The 21,131-nt window shown below is 39.4% G+C and overlaps 1 protein-coding gene across 12 annotated transcripts in view; it reads left to right on the plus strand.

Moving 5' to 3' along the window:
* The window catches only part of stxbp5l (syntaxin binding protein 5L), a 137,846-nt gene that overhangs the window by 95,530 nt on the left and 21,185 nt on the right, over nt 1–21,131 (plus strand). For 4 of the 12 annotated variants that reach the window (XM_056388943.1, XM_056388945.1, XM_056388948.1 and 1 more), the window contains exons 10-20: nt 821–975; nt 1,746–1,818; nt 2,848–2,995; nt 3,488–3,555; nt 4,794–4,834; nt 5,957–6,171; nt 6,364–6,539; nt 6,826–6,951; nt 9,423–9,574; nt 12,480–12,548; nt 13,777–13,842. In XM_056388943.1, the coding sequence (XP_056244918.1) occupies nt 821–975; nt 1,746–1,818; nt 2,848–2,995; nt 3,488–3,555; nt 4,794–4,834; nt 5,957–6,171; nt 6,364–6,539; nt 6,826–6,951; nt 9,423–9,574; nt 12,480–12,548; nt 13,777–13,842 (1,289 nt within the window). Of the gene's footprint in view, nt 1–820; nt 976–1,745; nt 1,819–2,847; nt 2,996–3,487; nt 3,556–4,793; nt 4,835–5,956; nt 6,172–6,363; nt 6,540–6,825; nt 6,952–9,422; nt 9,575–12,479; nt 12,549–13,776; nt 13,843–20,280; nt 20,386–21,131 lie in introns of all 12 variants that reach the window. The other 8 variants (XM_056388946.1, XM_056388947.1, XM_056388949.1 and 5 more) reach the window with 3 other exon arrangements.

The following is a 21,131-nucleotide window of genomic DNA, read 5'->3' on the forward strand; positions in this document are numbered from 1 at the left end:
TCAGTTCACAAGTATGGTTTAATGTCAAAGTGATCAGGAAAGGAGGTTGGACTGGCGAGGCAGTAGAGGAGAAGGACAGGCAGCTACGAGGTGGATCAGGCTGGAGTAGTGGAAGGTGGCAGGGCAGACAGTGTACAGGGAAGAGAAGCCAGGTTTGCAGACAATGGCAGAGTGTGCTGGGTAATGCAGGAGCACACGGAGGCAGGCAGTGACGAACCAGAGGCACAGGCAGACAGTAAATTTAACAGGGTTCAGGAAACAACTAGAAATTAACTCACATGACGAGACTGAGAATTTAGCCGCAGCGCTGCTGTAAGGTGAACAGCCTTTCGGCGTGAATGGCGTGAAGAGCCAGGATATACTGTATATACACTGCAGCAGCCTGTTAAAGTGATGAGGGGATGAGGCACGGGTGCGTAGGAGAATTGGCAGGAGCAGTAATGAAGAAGCCACGCCCAGCACGTACACACACACACACACACACACACACACACACGCACACGCACACACACGCCTAGTTAAAGATTCATCCATTGAGTTATTTCATTCATTTGGTGAGCTACTTCTTCATAGCTCTGAGAATGAACATCGTTTATTTTTTTCTTCTCTATTTTTATTTTATTTTGTCAGTGGCTTATCATAAGGGGCTTATAAACAGATTGAAAGCCATATAAGTTTCATAAATAATTTAACTGACCGATTTATTGATTTATGAATTCGTTCTTTCATTTATTTGATCATTGCCCAGGCAGTTTCAGCTACTAGCATTGATCAGACTCAGAGAAACACTTCCTAAAGCCCTGTTCTCCCTCCACAACAGTGAGCCTTTTGTTGTCTTCTCTGGTGGCCTTTCGTATGATAAGGCTGGACGACGACCAACATTAACCATCATGCACGGCAAAGCCATCACTGTGCTTGAGATGGACTATCCTATTGTAGAGTTCATGGTGCTCTGCGATACTCCTTACAACAACGGTAAGTGCATACAATGACAATGACAATGACAAAACCCGGTGTCACATATTTTCTGGGTTCAGCTCAGTGGTTTCCGCAGAAAGATTTAGTTTTGACATACACACCTCAGACTTTTTTGCTGCCATACTAATAAAATGGAATCTTATGGAAATCGGGAATGGAAAATTACTGTGATATAATCAAAACACAAACCAAAGACTAAAAAGTCACAAATCCGCAGGCATCTGGTTAAAAGAACACAAATGTAAATTCCAGAGAAGGTGTTATTTTCTGTGATTGAAGTTGCCCCCATTTTGAGGTATCCCTCAGTCCTTAAAACTTCGACTAGTTGACAAACTCACCACGTCGTATGACAAGATTTATTGCTTTTTAGGACATTCCTCGAAGACTTTTCTGCCCTATCTGTAGATGATTTTAAGATATTCTTTTGTTATGCAGCATGTGGAATATTTTTTCACTACTGCAGGATGAAGGATTCTGGAAATGTCTTCAAATCAAACACCCTAGTCTTTTCAAAGTTTGGTTTATACTTTTCTGTGATCATATCTGTGACTTCAATTTAATCAGCAGTACAATCAACCGACAAATGTAAAAATTGATTATATTAAGAGCACAAAGTAGTAGTTTTTGGGTAGAATTTTTTTCTTGAGTGCCATAAAGAGTGCAGTAGATAATATATTATCCTAAGAAGACTATTCAAATCTGAGGTTGTGATTGATGTAAATATGGATTAAGCATTACCCTTTTTATTTTGGTTTCGTATCTTACAGAGGTCCAGGAACCTTATGCAGTGGTGGTGCTTCTGGAGAAAGACTTGATTGTGGTGGATCTGACACAGAGCAAGTATGTGTTTCACTACCACCTTCCAGCAGCTAAGCTACATGTGACTGATAATGAAATGATAGTGATATTATCTCATGAGATGATATGGCCCGGTATCACTTCAGGGAAAACACAATATATACCTTTCATCCATAAGCCAAATCCTGTCATAGTCTGCAACAAAATGAAAGGGTGAACAGACTAATCGGTGTCATTCATATCTATACTTCAGGGAGAAACAGAGGTTAGATGTTGTCATGCCACTTCATGGCTATCATGGTGCTAATGCTATCACTTCAGTTAGATTAATTTATTATCTCTACTGGAAGAAATTAAGATGAAGGTGAAAGGTGATATGTTGTGCAGGTTTGACAGATGAACACCTAACGCTAGGGAATACATTTGAATGGCACTTGTGTATAAATTAGGTCATTTAGTTAATTAGGTTACCTAATTGAAGTTGTTAGATAGAAATATCCTCTGATAATATGTCCAGATTGTGTACCATGCCAGCTCATTGATTAGCTGTTAATTATGTTTAAGATGTTCATTATAAATTAGTGAGTGGCATGCACCTAGAGCTTGTAGATTTGACAGTTAATACAATTGCTAGTTTATAGCAAGTATCTTCACACTAATATTCATAAAGTATAAAGTTTAGTGTCTAGGTTTGGTATTTGTTATGTCATTTATGTGATTGGAGTAGTATTGCAGTAGCACAGCCATATTTTCATGCAAGCTCATAGCTGTGCTATTTTTACCTCACCTGCAACCTCATGACAAAGCAGATAAAGCAGAGGATATGTAAAGAGATGATATTGCAAAATGTCATACCTTTTAGTCATGCTGACCCTGTAAATCAGTGTTTAATGTTTGATGAATTTTATACCAAGAGATTTAAAAAAAAGTATGTGACCCCAATTGGTTATTTTCCAGGTTTTATCAAATTAAAAACAATCCACTATACATCAAATGTTCTGTTATCTCTTTAATGTTATTTCATGATAACATCAACTTTCTTTTCTGCCTCTTCTGCCATGTATCTTGCAGCTTCCCTGTTTTTGAGAACCCTTATCCCATGGACGTCCATGAGTCTCCAGTAACCTGCACAGCCTATTTTGCAGAGTGTCCACCTGACATTATCCCCATCCTCTACTCTATAGGAGCTAAACACAAGAAGACCGGCTACAGCCAAAAGGTAGGGAAGGGGAAATATAAGGGAGGAATACCACTCTATTCTTACACACATTATTGTGTGTTTTGGAATATTTGCCTTTTTTGCCAGGTTCGATCTTGTTTGATCATTAATTATTTTTAAGATATTTGAGCATACTGCAAAGGTTTGAATAAAAAAAAAAATAAACAACTTCCCTGTACATTGTTGACCGATATTATAATATAATATAATAATGGTGCTTGTATAAAGGTCTGCCTGTTCACCCCCACTGCTTTGGTACTTTGATAAGAAAGAAAACATTTCGCATTCTTCTGGTCTCTCAAGGTTACTAACATTAAACTGCAAAGTGAATGTTATTCAACATTTAAGAAAATCCAGCTTCTGTCCAATAGGATTTTTGTGTGTTGTGGAATAAAATGAAATCTTCTGAATAGAGCCCATGGAGAGGAAAACAAAAGATGATGTGATGTGGTTTTCAAAATAATCAACAATCTCTGTCTGTAACCATATCAGGAGTGGCCAGTCAGTGGAGGAACATGGACGTTAGGCTCTCACACCTACCCAGAGATCATCATCACAGGGTAAGCCAGAAATACTGACAGAAATATTTTGAAAGTACGGACAGAGCTTTTATTAAAAAAAAGTCCAAATACTTGTGAACCATTAACACAAGTTTCTGGAGAAAATATAATGTGCCAAGCATCCATCACAATTCTGCATTTCCAGTATGTTTCTCTCACACCGTGACAGGACCAGCTGACTGCGATTAATATCTTGTGTTTATAAGTTTGATTTGGATCTGTGCCAACCTCAGCACAGTCAGCACAGAGCAGCCTGGGGCCATGCTGTAATGTATGGGGTTGGCAGAGATGTTAACCTGTTCTGAGGCATTCACACTGGGTGGTGTCTGCCTCTGGGTAACACTTACAGATATCAGCAGCGATCCAACTACATGAGGCCTATATAAAGATGTTTTCACTGTACTACAGAGTATGAAAAATTCTTTGTTAATAGTGTTTCTATTGTCCCAGAGGTCTTGCATAGATTCCTACACAGTGTAACATTTAACTGCCAGGCTTTTAAGATAACTTCTAAGATCGCTGAAATACGTGCCCATGTTTTCCTTTAATCCTCCCTGTTCAGACTTGGTATTAACATGTGTCTCAGGTGCTCCGATCACAAGTGGACAGTTGGAAGTACAGGTGTGAACACACCCAAGACACATTGAGGATGCATTTGAGATCCGATCACTCAGACCACATTCAGAGGTGGCCTGTGTCACATGCGCTCACATTCTTTTTAGCAGTGTGACCGCAAATGAATCCTGGGCCACACTGAAGGACCACCTACTCAACTGATGTCCTCTGCTACATACTAATTAGTCCCACCACAGTTTTAGAATGAACCAAAAATAGTTGACTATTTCGAATGGCGAAAATCTTATTTCAATGTAGAGCTGTGAGCAGTGCAATGATTACTGCTTCTCCTCCTCTCTCCCTCTCTCCCTCTCTCTCTCTCTCTCTCTCTCTCTCTCACACACACACATACAAACACACTGACAACTAACATGACACTAAAAATAACAATGTACGTTTATTTGCATATAAAGTGAGGAAGTGAGATCCGATCGCAAGTGGTCACTTGAGACATGTGTAGAGATGCATTTCATTGCCTCGTGTGAACTGGCATATTTAGAGCTTTCCACTTTTGATCAGATCACCCAAGATGAATGTTAATGCCAGGTCTGAACAGGGCTTTAGAGTTCTTACACTAACACTGCCCAAAAGACTAAAGAAAAATCTTCTTTCTCTTTGCTCAGACATGCAGACGGGTCAATTAAGTTTTGGGACGCATCTGCAAGTAAGTCTTCTCTCTAAACTCTTTATTCTTGCTTTCTCATTGTCTCTTGCCTATAATGAAGTGATATATTTTGTTCAACTCAGGCTTTTTTTTACACAGCATGCTATGATAAACAATATACTGTATTTTCATGAATTCCACGATAAGTCATTTCAGATTTGCCACGGGCTCTGACCTCAAAGCAAATCAATTGCACCATGGTGATATGAGATGCTCCACAATAAATTAGGCACATTGGCCTTTGTCATTTTCACAGATGGCTACACCCTAAAAAAACCTGAATGTAAATGTGTGATTTTCTTAAAATATCAAAGACTTTTACTTAGGTTGCATTATATTTAGCATTACTTTCTTAATATAAATTGATTGCTAGTGGGACTAGCTTATCCTAGCCTAACCCTAACTGAACCTAACTGTGTTCCGACTAACCATCCCAGCCTACAGCTATCGTATCTTGGCATGCTAGTTTGCTAACATACTAAAGTTATGTGATATTAATATATTAGAACACAATATATTCTTAGATGTAAAGTAATATGTTGGTATTCACACAACGACATATGAAATCTTTTTTTTTTACTTTTCTTATTCATTCCTACTTTCTTACTATCTATTTTTGCCATGAAATAGCCCCAACTATCTTGGATCAATAAATCCTTAAAGTTAACTGTGCACAAACAGGAAGGGCATTTTCAAACACTTTTGCTGTTTTTCTTCTTAAAGGCACAGCACAGTTTTGTGTGATGAGGGGGAAATGGAATATAAATCAGAGAATCGTTATGATAAACACTTTCCCCTTAGTCTCATTACTTATCTAATGCCTTTTATACAGCTGTGCCAATTACAGATGCGCATGGTGAAAATGATTCACCATAAGACCAAAACCAAGAAGTAATTATCTTATGACCAAGTTTGTGTAGACATCATTCAATAAAACTCATCCACTCATGCCACAAAACTCCCCATCTGTCATCCAAAAACAATACAATAATATCATACTGCTGCACTGGGAAACCTATTGGGTTTCCACGACTGGCAGTGTCAGTTTTCTCAGTGTACTCATGTTGCCATTTATAGTATGTTTGGCATTAACAATATGTTCACCAAAATCTCTCTAACCAGTCACACTGCAGATGTTGTACAAGCTGAAGACCTCCAAAGTCTTCGAGAAGCCAAAGCCCGGTGAGGGCCGGGCTGCCGAGTTGGTGGAGGAAGACCCCTTTGCTATTCAGATGGTCAGCTGGTGCCCTCAGAGTCGCATCTTCTGTGTGGTTGGCATCTCAGCCCACATTATCCTGTATCGATTCAGCAAATATGATGCCAACACTCAGATAGTGGTGAGTGAAATGCGAATCAACACAAAAGGGTTTGCATCCTGCTGGATTGGTGCATTATACGGGAATGCATGTGGTTGCAGTTCACTGTAGTAGTCACATGGTTAGTATAGTTAATGTGACTGACCGCTATTATGATAGCGTACTATAGGTACTAAAGATGAATCCATATTTCTGTATCTGTGTCATCCTCAGTCATTAGAAGTACGCCTGCAGTGTGAGCAGGAGGATGTTATCTCTCCATCGGAGAATGAAAACAATCCCTGCTTCTCAGAGCCCAGCTCCCACTCACCACAAACCCACCACCAGCACCCAGCAAGCCCAAGCAGCAGAACACCAGAGGGTCTCAAAGACAGCATCCCCTGCCTCAAGTAAGACCTCTTCATACACATCGTACTGTGGGTTCACGACATCAGATGGAAGCAAATATGATCAATTGATGTGTCCTGTAGTGTGCAGGGAATATTCAGCGTGCTATCAACCAACAACAGAACATTGACCCACCTCTTTTAAGAAATCTTTTTTTTTTTTTTTTTTATTTAGTAGATAAATATAAAGATGAATAAATAGATAAATGTTATATAAGTAAACACTGAACATGAACGGTCTTCTGTTGATTTTTAAAATCTTTTTTTTGTTGTTGTCTGTCCGTCTCAGGGTGAAGGACCGGGTGGTGCGGGTCCCCCCTGGCTACCAGGCAGAGCTGGTCATCCAGCTGCTGTGGGTAGATGGAGAACCTCCGCAACAGATCACCAGCCTGGACATCAACTCTGCCTATGGCCTGTAATTTTTTGCATTTTTCATAAATTATCCATAGTACTAATCAGTTCAATGTCTTTGTTAGTCTGCACTCATAACAGCAATCTCTGTTATAGTTTACAGGTGTATGCACAAATGAATTATAATTGTCATGGTGTAGTGGTACATGGACAATTGTTCAGCTTTACAGTGCTGTCATAACAGCATTATTGGAAGTGAAGTAGATTGTGGAAACTTCACCAAAATTACACCTGAGGGACCAAGAATTGTGGATTATTATAGAAATAGTTTAGTAAACAGGTTAACCAACTGTATAATGTTGCAACATGACCATAGCTGTTTCAAATTGTTCTGACATACAGAAATGATGGATAAGGTTCGAGGTGAAGAACGCCCCAACAAAGTCAGTTTTTTTCTGTCAGGACACATACAGAATGAATGTGTGCATTATATGCATATATAGTAGTTAATATATCCTGAACACGAGGTTAGAACAGTATTTGCTGTTTCCTGTGAGTAGGTTTCAGTTTTCCTGGCATTCAACACCAATCAGAAAAAACACACAATTCATTCTGAGATCATAGCTATAACAGTGAATACACTAAGTGAAGGTCAGGTTGGTATCAACACAACCAGCGGGGTGCAAGGACACCTTTTGTCTTATTTCCTCTTTCGTTTGTTTTATAACATGCTTTATTGTCATATTTCTTAAAGTAACTTATGTTGACTTAAGTAATGGTTGACATTTTTATATATTTCAATAATATTATTATTACAATATGGTATATTGCTGTGGAAGAGAAATTCAATGACTTCCTGAGGTCAATGATTTAAGACCACCCGTATGGTTTTGCTGTGAATAGAAGCTCTGTTTGCAGAAACCAATAAAATCACAGCCCTGTTTTTGAAAAGCTCTTTGGGTCAAGGCAGGGCCGACATTTGCTTCTTTCCACTGAAGCTATTCACAGCTTGAATAGAAATGCCTACACTGATTTCTTTTGTTATATTATTTTTTGCTTCCATCACACATCCTTATGAAAACACACACACTCTCATTTTGACTCATATAAAAGGAAAAGATTTGTTTCTTTGTACTTCACAACAGTACATGACATATTTGACTCATAATACCGATTGTTGTTATAAGCAAAAAACACTGACATCTGTCAAGTGGTGACAGTGCACATAATATAATAGACAAAAAAAAACATCAAATTGTAACATGGTAATGAACATCAACATAAAAACACATGACATGAAAGCTGAAAACTCCACATGACAATTTTTAACAACAATAAATCACTCACATATTAATGTCTTTTCTCATGACTAAAGTCACAATAAAGACGCAAGGCTGCCTCCTCTGGTCATCTTCATCATGGCATGAACATCTACACCAAAGGATTAGTTTGATGATGTTTATTCCAAGTCTTACAAAAATGTTTTGTACCATTTATGAATGCGCATAATGCATAAAGAGACCTCAAGAAACGTATTACTTTGTTGTAGCATCTGAGTGGGAATACCCTCGTCTCTGCATAATGTATGTCAAGTTAATGAAGCTTTGGATATTCTGAAATTGCAAGTTAAAAAGGGGGAAAATGTTTAACGTTGCTATCATTCTTTATATGACCATTATATCAGAGATCACACATGTTTTTTTTGTCCATCACTTTTCTTCAGCTGTTGAGCCTCTAATTTCATTAGAGACAATTTCATCTCTGCTGTTTGTGCTGTAAGGCTCACACTATGTTTAAATGTCACTTATACTGGAAGGGTGGTAATCGTTGTCTTGAAATCGTTGTTTTCATAGGGTACATGACAAAAGCCCTGTCCATTCACTTGGTAAAATTTCCAAATTGGAGACAACACTGTGGATGCTGTTGTCACAATCTGAACCATCTGACCACGTGACAGTAATATAAACTGAGCCAGACATCTGCTTGTTGGATGTGGGAGAACAGTGATGGACTGGGCAGCGGAAAACTGTGTTCCATCTATGTTTTTGCTTCACTTATTTTGTCATTTGTCAATTGCTGTATTGAAAGGCCACTATAGGAGTCATTTGTTGTGAATATTGTCTAATTCTGGTCAGTGCCAGATCAACTGGAACATCTTTTGCACACAGATAAATATAAAAATTACTGCCAACAAGTTTCTTTTGATTAGTCAAGCAAGAGGCTGTACAGAGGCTCATTGGAAATCTGGAATTCATTTTCAAAAACAGCAGCACTAGCACTGTGAGATACAGACACTCCGTGTGAGATTAAGTAATTATATGAAAATGTCGCAGTTAATTTGACAGTGAATGATTGTGCTACATGTTGCACCTTTAATGATATTGAGAATAACCTGGTGAAATGAATCTGCGAACAGTGAAAATGTCCTCCATTTAAATTCATATGTGTGTGTGTGTGTGTGTGTCTGTGTCTGTGTCTGTGTCTGTGTCTGTGTCTGTGCATGTGCCTCCTTGCTGTGTGTGTGTGTGTGTCCAGTTTGGCGTTTGGGAACTGTAACGGCCTAGCAATAGTGGACTACTTGCAGAAAACTATCCTGTTGTGTATGTCAACACTGGATCTGTATGGAGCTGCTGACCCCTACCAGCGCCTTACCCGCTCCCCCCGCCGGAATAGACAGTCCACCTCAGGTAGCACACACACGTCTTGGATCCTGCCACACACATACATGTACACAACTAATACTCACTGTGCATTCACACAAAAAGGTGCCAAAAGCGTAGTCATTACATACAAATTACTGTGTCTTACTGTCTCATCTATTTTCTATTCTCCTGTCCTCTTCTCTTTTTTTTATCTCTACTCTTTCTCTTTCCCTTTTCTTCTGTCTCCTACCTCTGTAACTCTACTTCCTTCTAAGACTCGACTGATCAATCAGGCAAATCTGTTCATGATCTGAAATCAAAGATGAGGGTGGTGTAATTACATTCGCAGTATACTTGATAAGTACCACGGCTGTTAAACTCTTAACTAAATCGAAGTTGGTGAGAAGTAACTGAGTATACTTTTACTCAAGTACAGCACATTTTTCAGGTACTTGTAGAACATGTACCTCAGACCTCTACTTGAGTATTTCTGTTTTCTGCAAAATTATACTTAAACACAGAGAAAAAATATTTTACTCTTTAATCCACTAGTTTTATCTGACAGTTAAAAAACTTGTTACTTTAAAGTTTGCATACACATTATTTTACATACCAAGAATATAATGAGTCTATAAAATATTATGCATTCTTGCATGTATGATGCATACAGTAAAATTATGGCCAATAATATAATAGTTCAACTTAGCTTTATCTCCATCATCTATAATGTTAAAGTGCTTGGTCATTTTGCTGCTCCATGTTTAATGAGGCATGTTTTTTCTGATAATATTTATCAATTTATACTTAATTTGTACATTTTACAAGATTTTTAATCTGAACACAATACTCTGAATACAATATAGAATATATAATAATATAACACTCTGAAAGGACAACGCTGCATAACAGGTACATTACCTTTGATATTTAAGTATATTATGCTTCTTTTGTCTCTTTTTAGGTCATTTTTACCTTGAACAAAGTGTTTTCACATGCTAAAATAAAAGATTGAAAAGAAAGAGAAAAGCCTAGGTTTAGGTTTGGTTTAAGCCTAAGGTTAGTTTTATTGTCAGATATAAATTATCTATCAGAGGCTTTTCCACTCTGATACAAAAAATATATATTTTGAAGTGTTTTGGCCTGAGTTAATATGAAAAGGGTGAACTTAAGAGACATTGACTATTGGCACAAAATACAGTGTGTAATCCCAAAAATAGTGCAACAACAACATCTAGTTGAATTCAAGAATGGAAATAATTGTATCAGCATTCAAAAGCCTGCATCAGTCCAACTCTGTTTCTTCCCTCTCCTCTCTTTGCTCCTTTTCTGTCACACTATGACAAACAAAGACAAAAACACTCGTCCATCTCAGTATGCCTGTCACAGATCTGCACTATGATATGGAGTGCATGTTAACAGGCTGTATGTCATTCCACGTCGGCATTTTTATGCATGTTATCATTTGATTTCTCTGTCCTTTCTGTTTTTAGTCCTGCTTGAGCGTAGATCTGTAGTCAAAAGCCACAGAGGTCTTGTTGTACTTCCTGACCCCTGCCTCCCTTTTTTCTGCTACTGTTCTTGGCTGGTGATGGTCTCTCCTCAGGCTGCCTCTTATTTATACTAACACACAGTATGAATATTCAACCCCACCACACAGAAGTTATCGTGTACAAAGCACAATTTAATTAGATTTTATGTGTCTAAGGCCCTTTAAGCAATTTAAAGTACTGAATTTTTGTGGCTGAAAATGCTTTACAGGTATTCAGGATTTGTGTGAAGGTTAATATTAAGTTAGATGATGGGATGGATGATTTTGAGCTTTAGAGCCAACTCTTTTCATTTGCTGTTGCATAAGTGCTTTTATTGACCACCACAGCACTTATCATTACCAACTTCCTCTTTTTTCAGTCTTCCTGTGTTAGGTCTTTAAAATCAATTTTATGATGGAAGAAAAAATAAAAACAGGCAACTGTGCCCTTTTTCTGTACCCCAGGTGGTGGTGGTAAGATATTGAGCACTTGCTTTTCTGGAGTTAATATATCGCCCGAGACAGAACTTCAAAAACATAGTCAAAAGACTAAGAGCCGCCCGCTGGTCTCTTCTGCTTTTGTTATATTCCAACTTGTGAGAAAATAGTTTCCTGTCCTTTCCACAACATTTTTAGCTGTTATCACCACACATATGTGTATTCTATATATACCTGTCAGTTAAATGTAGTTATTCATGTCATTAAATGATGCTTAGTTATTGATCATTTTAGGTGTGTTTGTCCAGTTGTAGTGTAGTACATAATTAACACCAGCCTTCATATGTTAGGACAGTAGGTCTATGGCAAATACAGTAGCATATGAACAAAATGAAATGTAAACAAATTATTTGATACAGCAAGAGTTTGATGTTACTTTGTAAGTAATCACATGTTCCCTGTTAACACAGTAGTTTACTTCTTTTGCAAATGACCAATCACGTCAGCGTTTCCATGGTTTGCAGGACTAGCGGGTATTTCTTGTCTGTCCTCCCCTGACACTAACTCGGTTACTGCTTGCACTCATTTTCTTTTCCACTCTAAGCCTGTGTGTTCTTCTCTCTCCCCCTTCCCTCCCTTTTCCTTCCCTCCCTTCCCTACATCCTAAACTGGTATAACTCCATTCCTTCCCCATGCATCCTTCCTCTCATACTTAACTTTCCACCATAACCTTTTTTCTTTCATTTCTCTCCTTTCTACCTACTGCCCCACACCACTTATACACCTTTGCTACCTTTCTCTCTTTTCCCACCTTCTTGTCCTCTCTCATTTCTCTTTGCCCTGAATCTCCACCTACACTCCTACTCTCCATCCTTTCCACCACTCCTCCTTTTCCTCTCACCCTCATTCTCCTCCTCCTCCTCCTCCTCCCACCTTTTGGTGACTCTGTGGCTGCTGATGTGGGCATGTGGGCCTGCCTGACAGAGTTTTGCATGCGTGGCCTGTCTAACTTTTACTCAGATTCAAAGAAAAGGATCCGTACATCCTATCAGAGTAAGTCTGGCCTTCCTAAAGGCTGGGGGGCTCTGTGTGTGTGTGCGGGAGGGATGGGGAGATGGGGGGGACATTCTAAGACAACAGGATTGATAGAGATGGTTGCCATAGAGATTTTGAAGGGATGATGTCGGCTGAAAGCAAAGGGACAAACCAAAGAGATGATTGGAATGAAAGTGGTTGTTTCTGATCTTACAGCAGAATATCATATCTGTATTTTTCCATACAAAATAAACCGGCCTATTCCAGTCATGTCCAGCAGTATGTCCTTTGCAGAAAGAGTGCCACTCCTTTGAGTCTGTTAAGTGAGGGCAGTTATAAATATTATATGATACATTTGATGTATATTTTAACTGAAGAATATTAAGTGGGGTGAATAAAGCCTTGTTCATCCACTGCGCCCAGCGAAACCATAATGTGTACTTTGAGTCAACCATTACAAAGGAATTATTAATTTTATTCCCCAGTAAAGGTTTAATCAGAGTCCCATTAATGCCAGTCATCTGTAAGGCCATTGGAAATGATTGAAGGAAAATTTGCATAAAGAAGTTTTGCCGGAAACTTTGACTAAAGAGAAATAATTAAATTAATCAGAATTTTTTGAACTGTGACAACTCAGTGAAGCTGTTAATGAAGCCATAATGAACACGTCTTAAACACCCCACATTTCTACTCAGACTTGAAGGAAGAAGAAGTAGAAATTTCCACATTTGTGTTGTTTTTTTCAATAATTAGTAAGCATGACTTCTCATTATGGCTTGTGCCTGGTGCATGATCAGATTTGATGTTTGTTCTGTTTGGTGTTCTGATCGTATTTGCCACTTTATCACAAGATGCACTACATTCTGTAGTTGTGTACTCGTGTGATATTTACATTGTATTGCCGACCCATCGGAAATTCAAAACCAAAGAATCAAATAGACTGTAGTGCAGGTAACACATGGATTCAGCCACGCTGCTCCCAGGAGACAAAATGGATTCTTCAAAATCCACTGGGTGGATTTTCAGTAAAGACCTTGGTCCATACAATATCATCCTTTCATAAATAATAATAAAATACTGGGAAATAACTATGTAACTTATTAGATGATTGACCAAGGATTTCTGATTGTTTCTTGGGCTCTGTGTGGCTGACATCAACCAAGTCTGTACGACCGACAAGATTGAAATAATCTGACAGACTTTGTGTATTCTACTTCTTCTTCTCGGCTGCCATTGGCTGCGGCAGGCCTTACTGAACTCTCTGACAACCAGCAGTCCATTGACATGGAGAGAAGCAAGTCGCCCACTTCAGGTAACCTGCTCACACACACACACACACACACACACACACACACACACACACACACACACACACACACACACACACACACACACACACACACACACACACACACACACACACACACACACACACACACACACACACACACACACACACACACACACACACACAACACACACACACACACACACACACACACACACACACACACACACACACACACACACACACACACACACACACACACACACACACACACACACCACACACACACAGCCAAAGTCCATCTTCCATGTATGGAAATGTCTTCTGTTATTTGCACGCAGAAGTTTAGCCTGTGGACACCTCCCCCGTCACCAGAGCATCTTCACTTGATAAGAATGGCAGCTGTTTAACATGACAACTGTCATTCAGCATTGTTATACGGATGTTTTAAAATCAAATTATTGAAGAATTGCTGAAAACCTATTCAGTAAAAAGCTGTTGATTTAATGTTATCAGACTGTTTGGTTGAAGTATATTGTGATCTATCTGATGCATTTTATCACAGCTTCCCGCTGGTTTTCCTTTATTCCATTGCTGTGTAATGACTATATGTTACCATAAAGGTAAGCAAGAGAAAAAACTTTTCTTACACTTTTCAACTGTCCCTCTTTCTTTTCTTTTCTTCTTTCATGTTTGTCCAATTCTTCTTTTCTTGGACTGAGTGATAAGTTCTGCCACGGTTGTGAAGGATCTGGGAGGACTGAGCCAGAATCTCATGTGCAGAGAGAATAAAAGATAAACAGAGCAAAGGATAGGGGTGGCTCAAGAGAGCAGGCCCAATTACATATATACCATGAACTGATGTTGATACAACAGCTGACAGCAGTGGTGATAACCTACAGTTGATAAGAAGTGGCAGTAACTCGCACCATTTTATAAGATCAATGCTTAAACATCTGAGATTAGATAAGAACAGTTCTCAAAATCATTTAAATATTTATTTTAATCATCCATAATTTATTATAAAAATCTAATTTGCACTGATGTAAGTTCAATACTTGCTGGCCAGTTGGTGCGCAGCAGTGCTTGACTGGATGTAGCATTAGATGCTAGAGGATGTGTAATGAAATGGACATGCTTACTTAGAGGGGCATGGGCTGATGAAGCATATAATGTAAATGCCCTTCATATTTGTAGTGAATGTTGTATGAATTTGCCTGCTTCCGGGTTCAGAATCACCCTTAAGAGATGTGATGGTACACTGGAAGTGGAGTACAAGAGGTAAACTTACAATATGAGAGGACTGGCTCGTAATGATTATCACAGACTGAGTAAATGTGTGATGCAAAAGACAAGAATCTTTGAGATCTTTTATAGAATGTCGAGGTGTGTGTGTGTTTTTGGAGACAGGGCAGATGAAAAGAGAGTTTATGATTGCAAAAAACGGCCAGACAGCATACTATGGGGAGTAAATTCAGAACTTAAAGGTCAAATGGACAGAGTGTAAGGGTGAGTACATCGGTGCTTAAGCAGACATGCTGTGTCCCCAAAGCTCTGTCTGCTTTATAGGGTTTGAGTTTCCACAAAATTTATTTTAAACTAACTTTTTACATGTTTTTAAGGAAACAGAGAACAATTTAACATTATCCTTTTGCATCTCTCAGAAATAACACTCTGTTAAACCTGCCAACAGAAGGAGGATTATCGGAAATTCTGAAACTCTGTGTAATTAAGTTATACTTGTTCTGGGAAAATGTGATCCCAAGGGGGAAGTGGGAGATGTTTGAGTATTAAAAATATCATCTCTTAGAACTAAGCAGAGGTACAGAGAGACAGTGTTTTGTCACAAACAAGGATAGGCCACAGCTGATCTATGAATAATAACATGTCATTAGCTGGTGATAAATTCATACATTTATCCTGAGGAGTCTGTCAGTGCTGAAGCATGATAGTGGTGCCATTGTGTGCAAATATTCAATTAGTCTGATGTGTTTTACAGAGAATAGAAGCCTTGAGGATTTTTGTCAACACTAACTCACTTTGTATGCTTCTGAAAAAATCATTTGATAGTGTTCAGGCCACCAGCATGGCTGCTGCAGTGTAAAGCTGAGATCTGAGCTTCCCAACTGCCCGTACAGGTGGTGAGCCCACTTGGCTCCATGTTGCCTCGTATGCCTCATTTGTCCACGTCTTTGACTGACTCATATTCTGGCTGCTCATCTGAGACACTGTCCATGTGAAATCCTCCCAGAGTCACAGGGACACACAAATGCTTTCTCTCTGATAGCATGGCAATTCCTTGAGGGAGGAGTGTGTGTCCATTAGGGGGGAGGGGGAGCTCGGAATAGTAGCTTATCTGATCGGGATGTCTCTCAGACATCTCCCTCTCAGACATCTCTCAGACATCTCCCTTCCAGGTGTGTCTTTGGTGTTTGATTGTTTTTAAAGTGTGATTATTTTTGACAGTTTTTGCTCATTCAACATCGTTGTAAATGAGAGCAACCTCAACAAACTTCTCAAGCATAAATAAAGGTTTGAATGAATCAAAAGTATCCTAACCCAGATAAACAGGTGAAAATAGATAGACCGACATATACGGTGTATCTTGCACCAACCTTTTCTTTGTATCGACAGAACCTGGTTCTGCAGCAGAGAATAAATCAACAGCAGACTGGTTTATGGAAGTTTAGTTTTGCTTTTTATATGTCAGGTGAACTGAAGCCAAAAATTTCTACAAACTGAAAAATGAAACCTTATCCTCTTATGATATTCCAACTGATGCTCATTGACAGATACCACAGAAGTGAAGATCTTATTTCCCAGTAGCACAGTAAGACCAATGTACTTCACCTGCAGGAGGCTAAATAATGTGACTCAACAATGACTCATTTTGCTTTCATAACATTCAGCTGCTCCATTATGGAGGACTGCTACAGCGTTGTTGCATTGCAGAGTATGAAGGCAAAAAGCTTCTTTTTCAAGCCAAATACTAGAATGGCACTCAGTAGAGCCCATACCTCTGCCAAGGCCAAACAATCCCACTCTTGTCTTGTGAAATCCAGATTATTATATGGATCTGCACCAAATTGTAAAAACCCATAGATCTCAACACCATAAATATGCCTGAGTCTTTTTACATCAATATCCATAAATTACTTCTTGACAAATTGGTGTGAAGTGGTGAAAAATGCCTTATCTCACAATGTTAAGGAAAAAGATTAAAAAAATTCCTGGATCCAGCATCAAAATTGAATGGGCTCTTCCCTGGCATACGGCCCATCCCTCCACCAGGTTGGTGTAAATTGGTTCTATATTTTTTGCATAATCCTGCTGACAAAAACAACAAACAGACATGGGTGAAAACATAATCTGCTTGGTGGAGGTAATAATGGCAAAGCAGAGATATACTTTCACCTCATCCTCCTTTTTTGAGGTTTCTGAAAGGGTGTCCATGTTTTCTTTAATGACAAGTGGATCTCTTTTAGAGAGATTTTAACGGCCATGATCATGATCTGTACAAATGAACTGGACCTGTCCATGTTGCAAGTCTTTGTTAGAGCTCCAGAGTCATAACCTCAGATTTGAGCAGCTTTCTCATGTTGTATTACTGCTAATTCACAATGCTGTTTGATGTCTCATTAAGATCTTCAATCATCAACAGCACCTCTGTGGCTTCCTCTTTCTGTATTGTGCAGGACACAGAAATCGGCTGTAACCCTTCAGCCTTTTGTCTTTTTTGTCTGTTCTGACACTTTTACTCTCCAGCCTTGCCTTTGAGCCCCTTAAGGAGAGCATATGAACAGGATAACAGAACCAGGACAAGATGTTCTTTTCTGTCTTGGCAGGGAGTCTTTCAGCATGGTCATTTTGTCCCATTACAGGCCTGCCATCTTCTAATTAGAGAGCTGGAAGAAAGGAAGAATTATGGAGAGGTGGATAGGAACAGATACAGTATGTGTCTTGTTCACTAACATTTACAAAGAGAGGGGGAAAAGCAATCAAGACAGAAATGTTAATAATGGTTAATAGCAGTCAACCTAACTTAAAATATCAGATTAAGTCACGCTGATCCAACAGGTTTTGTAGATTTGTGACGGCTTAAAAAATCTTCCAAACCTGATAAGAGTGATAAAAATACATTTAAAATACATTTAAACTGGCTATGGCTGGAGACAAATGAGACAGCACAGCAGATAGTTCATGGTTTGTTTCCTCCTGCTGAATATAAACTTCCACCCTTCTCCACGGCCATTAGAGGCTGTCTGGCCGTCCCTGGCACACCAGGTGTTCTATGTCTGTTCAAAGCCATATACAGGCTGTGGACAGCTTATTAAGGAAGCCAGCCATCGTCCTGATTCACCCTGTGTCAATAACTGCAGGCGTCTCTCTCAGTTCTTCTTTGCACATCTTTCCCTCTCTTTTTTCCTGACCTTTTTTCTATCTTCCTTTTGTCATTAGGCCCAGTAATTGGCCCTTCTCCTCCTCGAAAGCTGTCCCCTTTCTCACCCTTTTGTTGTTTTTTTATGTGCTGAGGTCTGTTATTTTGGGGTTATGACTTACATTTCCTCTTGGAGCTTTATCGTATGTGTGGCTGTAGCAGGGCTTACTTGACCAGGCCCAGCTGGATGGACTAACCAGCAGAGATGCCAGTGATGAGTACCTGACCTGGCAGGATATATTTAGAAGTGGGCACATCAGGGGAGAGATGGGGGAGGAAATAGCTGAAACTTTACAGAGTGGTGAACTGATACCACCTGCACAGCTCCCTGCAACTCATGGTGGTTTGATAACCTTAAGCCCTCCAACATGTTTTTGAATTACTCCAAGGGTATTTTAGATTCATCATTAAGCGTGCTATTTTACTGCTACGACTTAATCGGTTTATTTTTTCTGAAAAAGGATTAAAAAAATGTTAGGATTTTTCTGTAAACACAGTGATCCACACAACAAGTCGTGATGTGGAGTTACAACTAAAATCATGGTACACTGAATTTGAATTTGAAAAGTGGTCTAGCTGTTAGATAATACGTTCAGTTAGATTTGGCTGCATTCTACTCAACAGTATTATCACCACTGCTAAAACTGGGAATTAACTAATTCACACTTGAAGCTTTTTTGGTTGCATAAATGTGAGAGAACCACCCTTTTATTTATTTATTTCTTTACTACAACTACCTTCTGTCCAGCCATACCAAATTTCAGACTTAACCACCACAGTTTCAAACAGTATTTGCTCTGCCACATAATGTTGTTTGTCAAAACCACACGTCATCTATTCCTAGTGCAGTTTAAAGTTCTGTGCTTCAGGTGCTACTTTTCTCAGAGCAGTTGGGTAGTCAGCAATGACACACAAAGCTGTTTTCACCCCAGTGACTATGTTTATATTGGATGGGGGCAGAGAAAGAGAATTGGTGGGAGCAGGTAGTTGTTAACAAGGAATTGCATGAACTGTTTGGCTCGATGGTGTTGCCATCTCTCCTGTTGAGTTGCATTTTGTAAACTTGAGTTGTGTAGAATACAGAGTTGCAACCGACACAAATGGGGCCTTTGTTGAGCGTATTGTCTATACTAATTCAGTGTTCTGTTTAGTTTTCTGGTGACAGTTGTCTGTAACTCTTGCTGTTAGACAATATGTTGAAGCAGTCACAAAGTATGTCCGGTTAGCAATAGCTCAAGAGGAATCTTTTCATGTGTGAATTCATTTGAAATATGGGTCTGGTGCTGGTATTGAGACTCTAAGATTAAGCATTTTCATACTCCTTATGTCATGTGAATGACCTTACAGACATAAAGGCTGTAAATAGTCTACACTGGACATGTCACACTAACAGCCTGTCAACAGTGCACGGCCTCTGTCAGTGTTCCCACTGCAGTCAGAAGCTTTTTAGCCAGAGTCTCAGATGCTGGGTCACAGACATGAGCACTGGCAAAAAATTTTGGCAGTCTGCTTTAGCTTCTGCTGTTTCTTTTGCGTTTTCAATTATGATCATGACTGAAGCAGCTGAAGGTAGGAGATGTGGTAGTGTATGTTTGGAAGTAAAAAATCTTACCAGGCACCTCAGGTCACCATGGCATGTGTGATAAATCTTAAGGACTGGCTGGCTGTATGCAGCTGGTGATGGAAATGTTAATGTTAAGTAAAAATGTCTGACTTAGAGATAGAAACACAACATTCGTGGTGTTGTAAAAAATAGTGGTGATCAGGTGTAGTAAAAGTAGTAGTAGTAGTAACACTGTTGTTTGTGATAGTACTAGCTGTGCTTGTGAAAAAGTTTGAGTATCATATTGCAGTATAATACTGTAGTTCTTAACCTTCCTCTTAACCTTTTTGTTTTCATAACCTCTCAACTGTTTCCCTCCCTGTTGCCTGCAAGACTCTCTTCTCCCCACTTCACCCGCTCTGTCTGCCTCTCCCCTGTTGCCCTGAAAAATCTGTCTGTTCTGTTGGATCTCCTATTCCAGTACATTACCCAACATCCCTTCACAATGAGCCACGCGTCCTGCCAGAGCCTGTGGCCAGTCTGAGATCCAGCCACTGCAGTCCAGTCTTTTACTTACTGGACAATGGTAAGAAGAGGGATGTCTGACGGGTCTCACCCTCTTCATGGACATCCGCTTGTGTTTTTTATTTTATGGCAATAATGCAACAAGGGGCGGGGAGATCGGATAATTGGATTGTTTTTTGACAGGTGGTTGGTTCGCTGTTGCACCTTGCATGCTAACTCTGCTTCCACACTGTGAGCAACATCAAGAGCAAGACACTAGAAGCCCTTCATTCCTTACACAAACACAGAAGTGGGAAAGTAATTAATTTAACACTGGTGGCTTTGAAAAAGCTGTCTATGGTAGAATCTTTCATGGTCATTAACCATCAAGAGCAAATCCGATTTTTCACCTTCTCAAAAAAACAGATTTGTGTAGCTGGAGTAAAATGGAAGATAAGTCAATTGCCACCATTTGGAGTTGATAGAAAATTTGAATGCAATACTACCAACATCATATGACATAAAACATCCTATACATTGAGGCAGACAGGCGGTGGGTGGGAAGAGGGTCCTTGTCTTTGTTGCTGCACTGGCGACTCCTACTGGTTGGTTAGCAGTTAGCAGTAACAAGGGCTGCAGTGTATAGGGACTTGGATAATACAAACTTAGAGAAACTGGGGAAATAAATCTCACAAATGAGCAAAAAAATTATCACTAAATCGGATCCTCTCGCATGTCGATCGGTCACAACAGAGTGACCCATCAACCAAGTTGCTTGCAGTGTAAACAAGCTGGCAGGGGTTGTGTTTCTAGGAGTACACTGTCTGA

This window comes from Seriola aureovittata, chromosome 11, assembly GCF_021018895.1.
Source record: "Seriola aureovittata isolate HTS-2021-v1 ecotype China chromosome 11, ASM2101889v1, whole genome shotgun sequence".
Classification (NCBI taxonomy): domain Eukaryota; kingdom Metazoa; phylum Chordata; class Actinopteri; order Carangiformes; family Carangidae; genus Seriola; species Seriola aureovittata.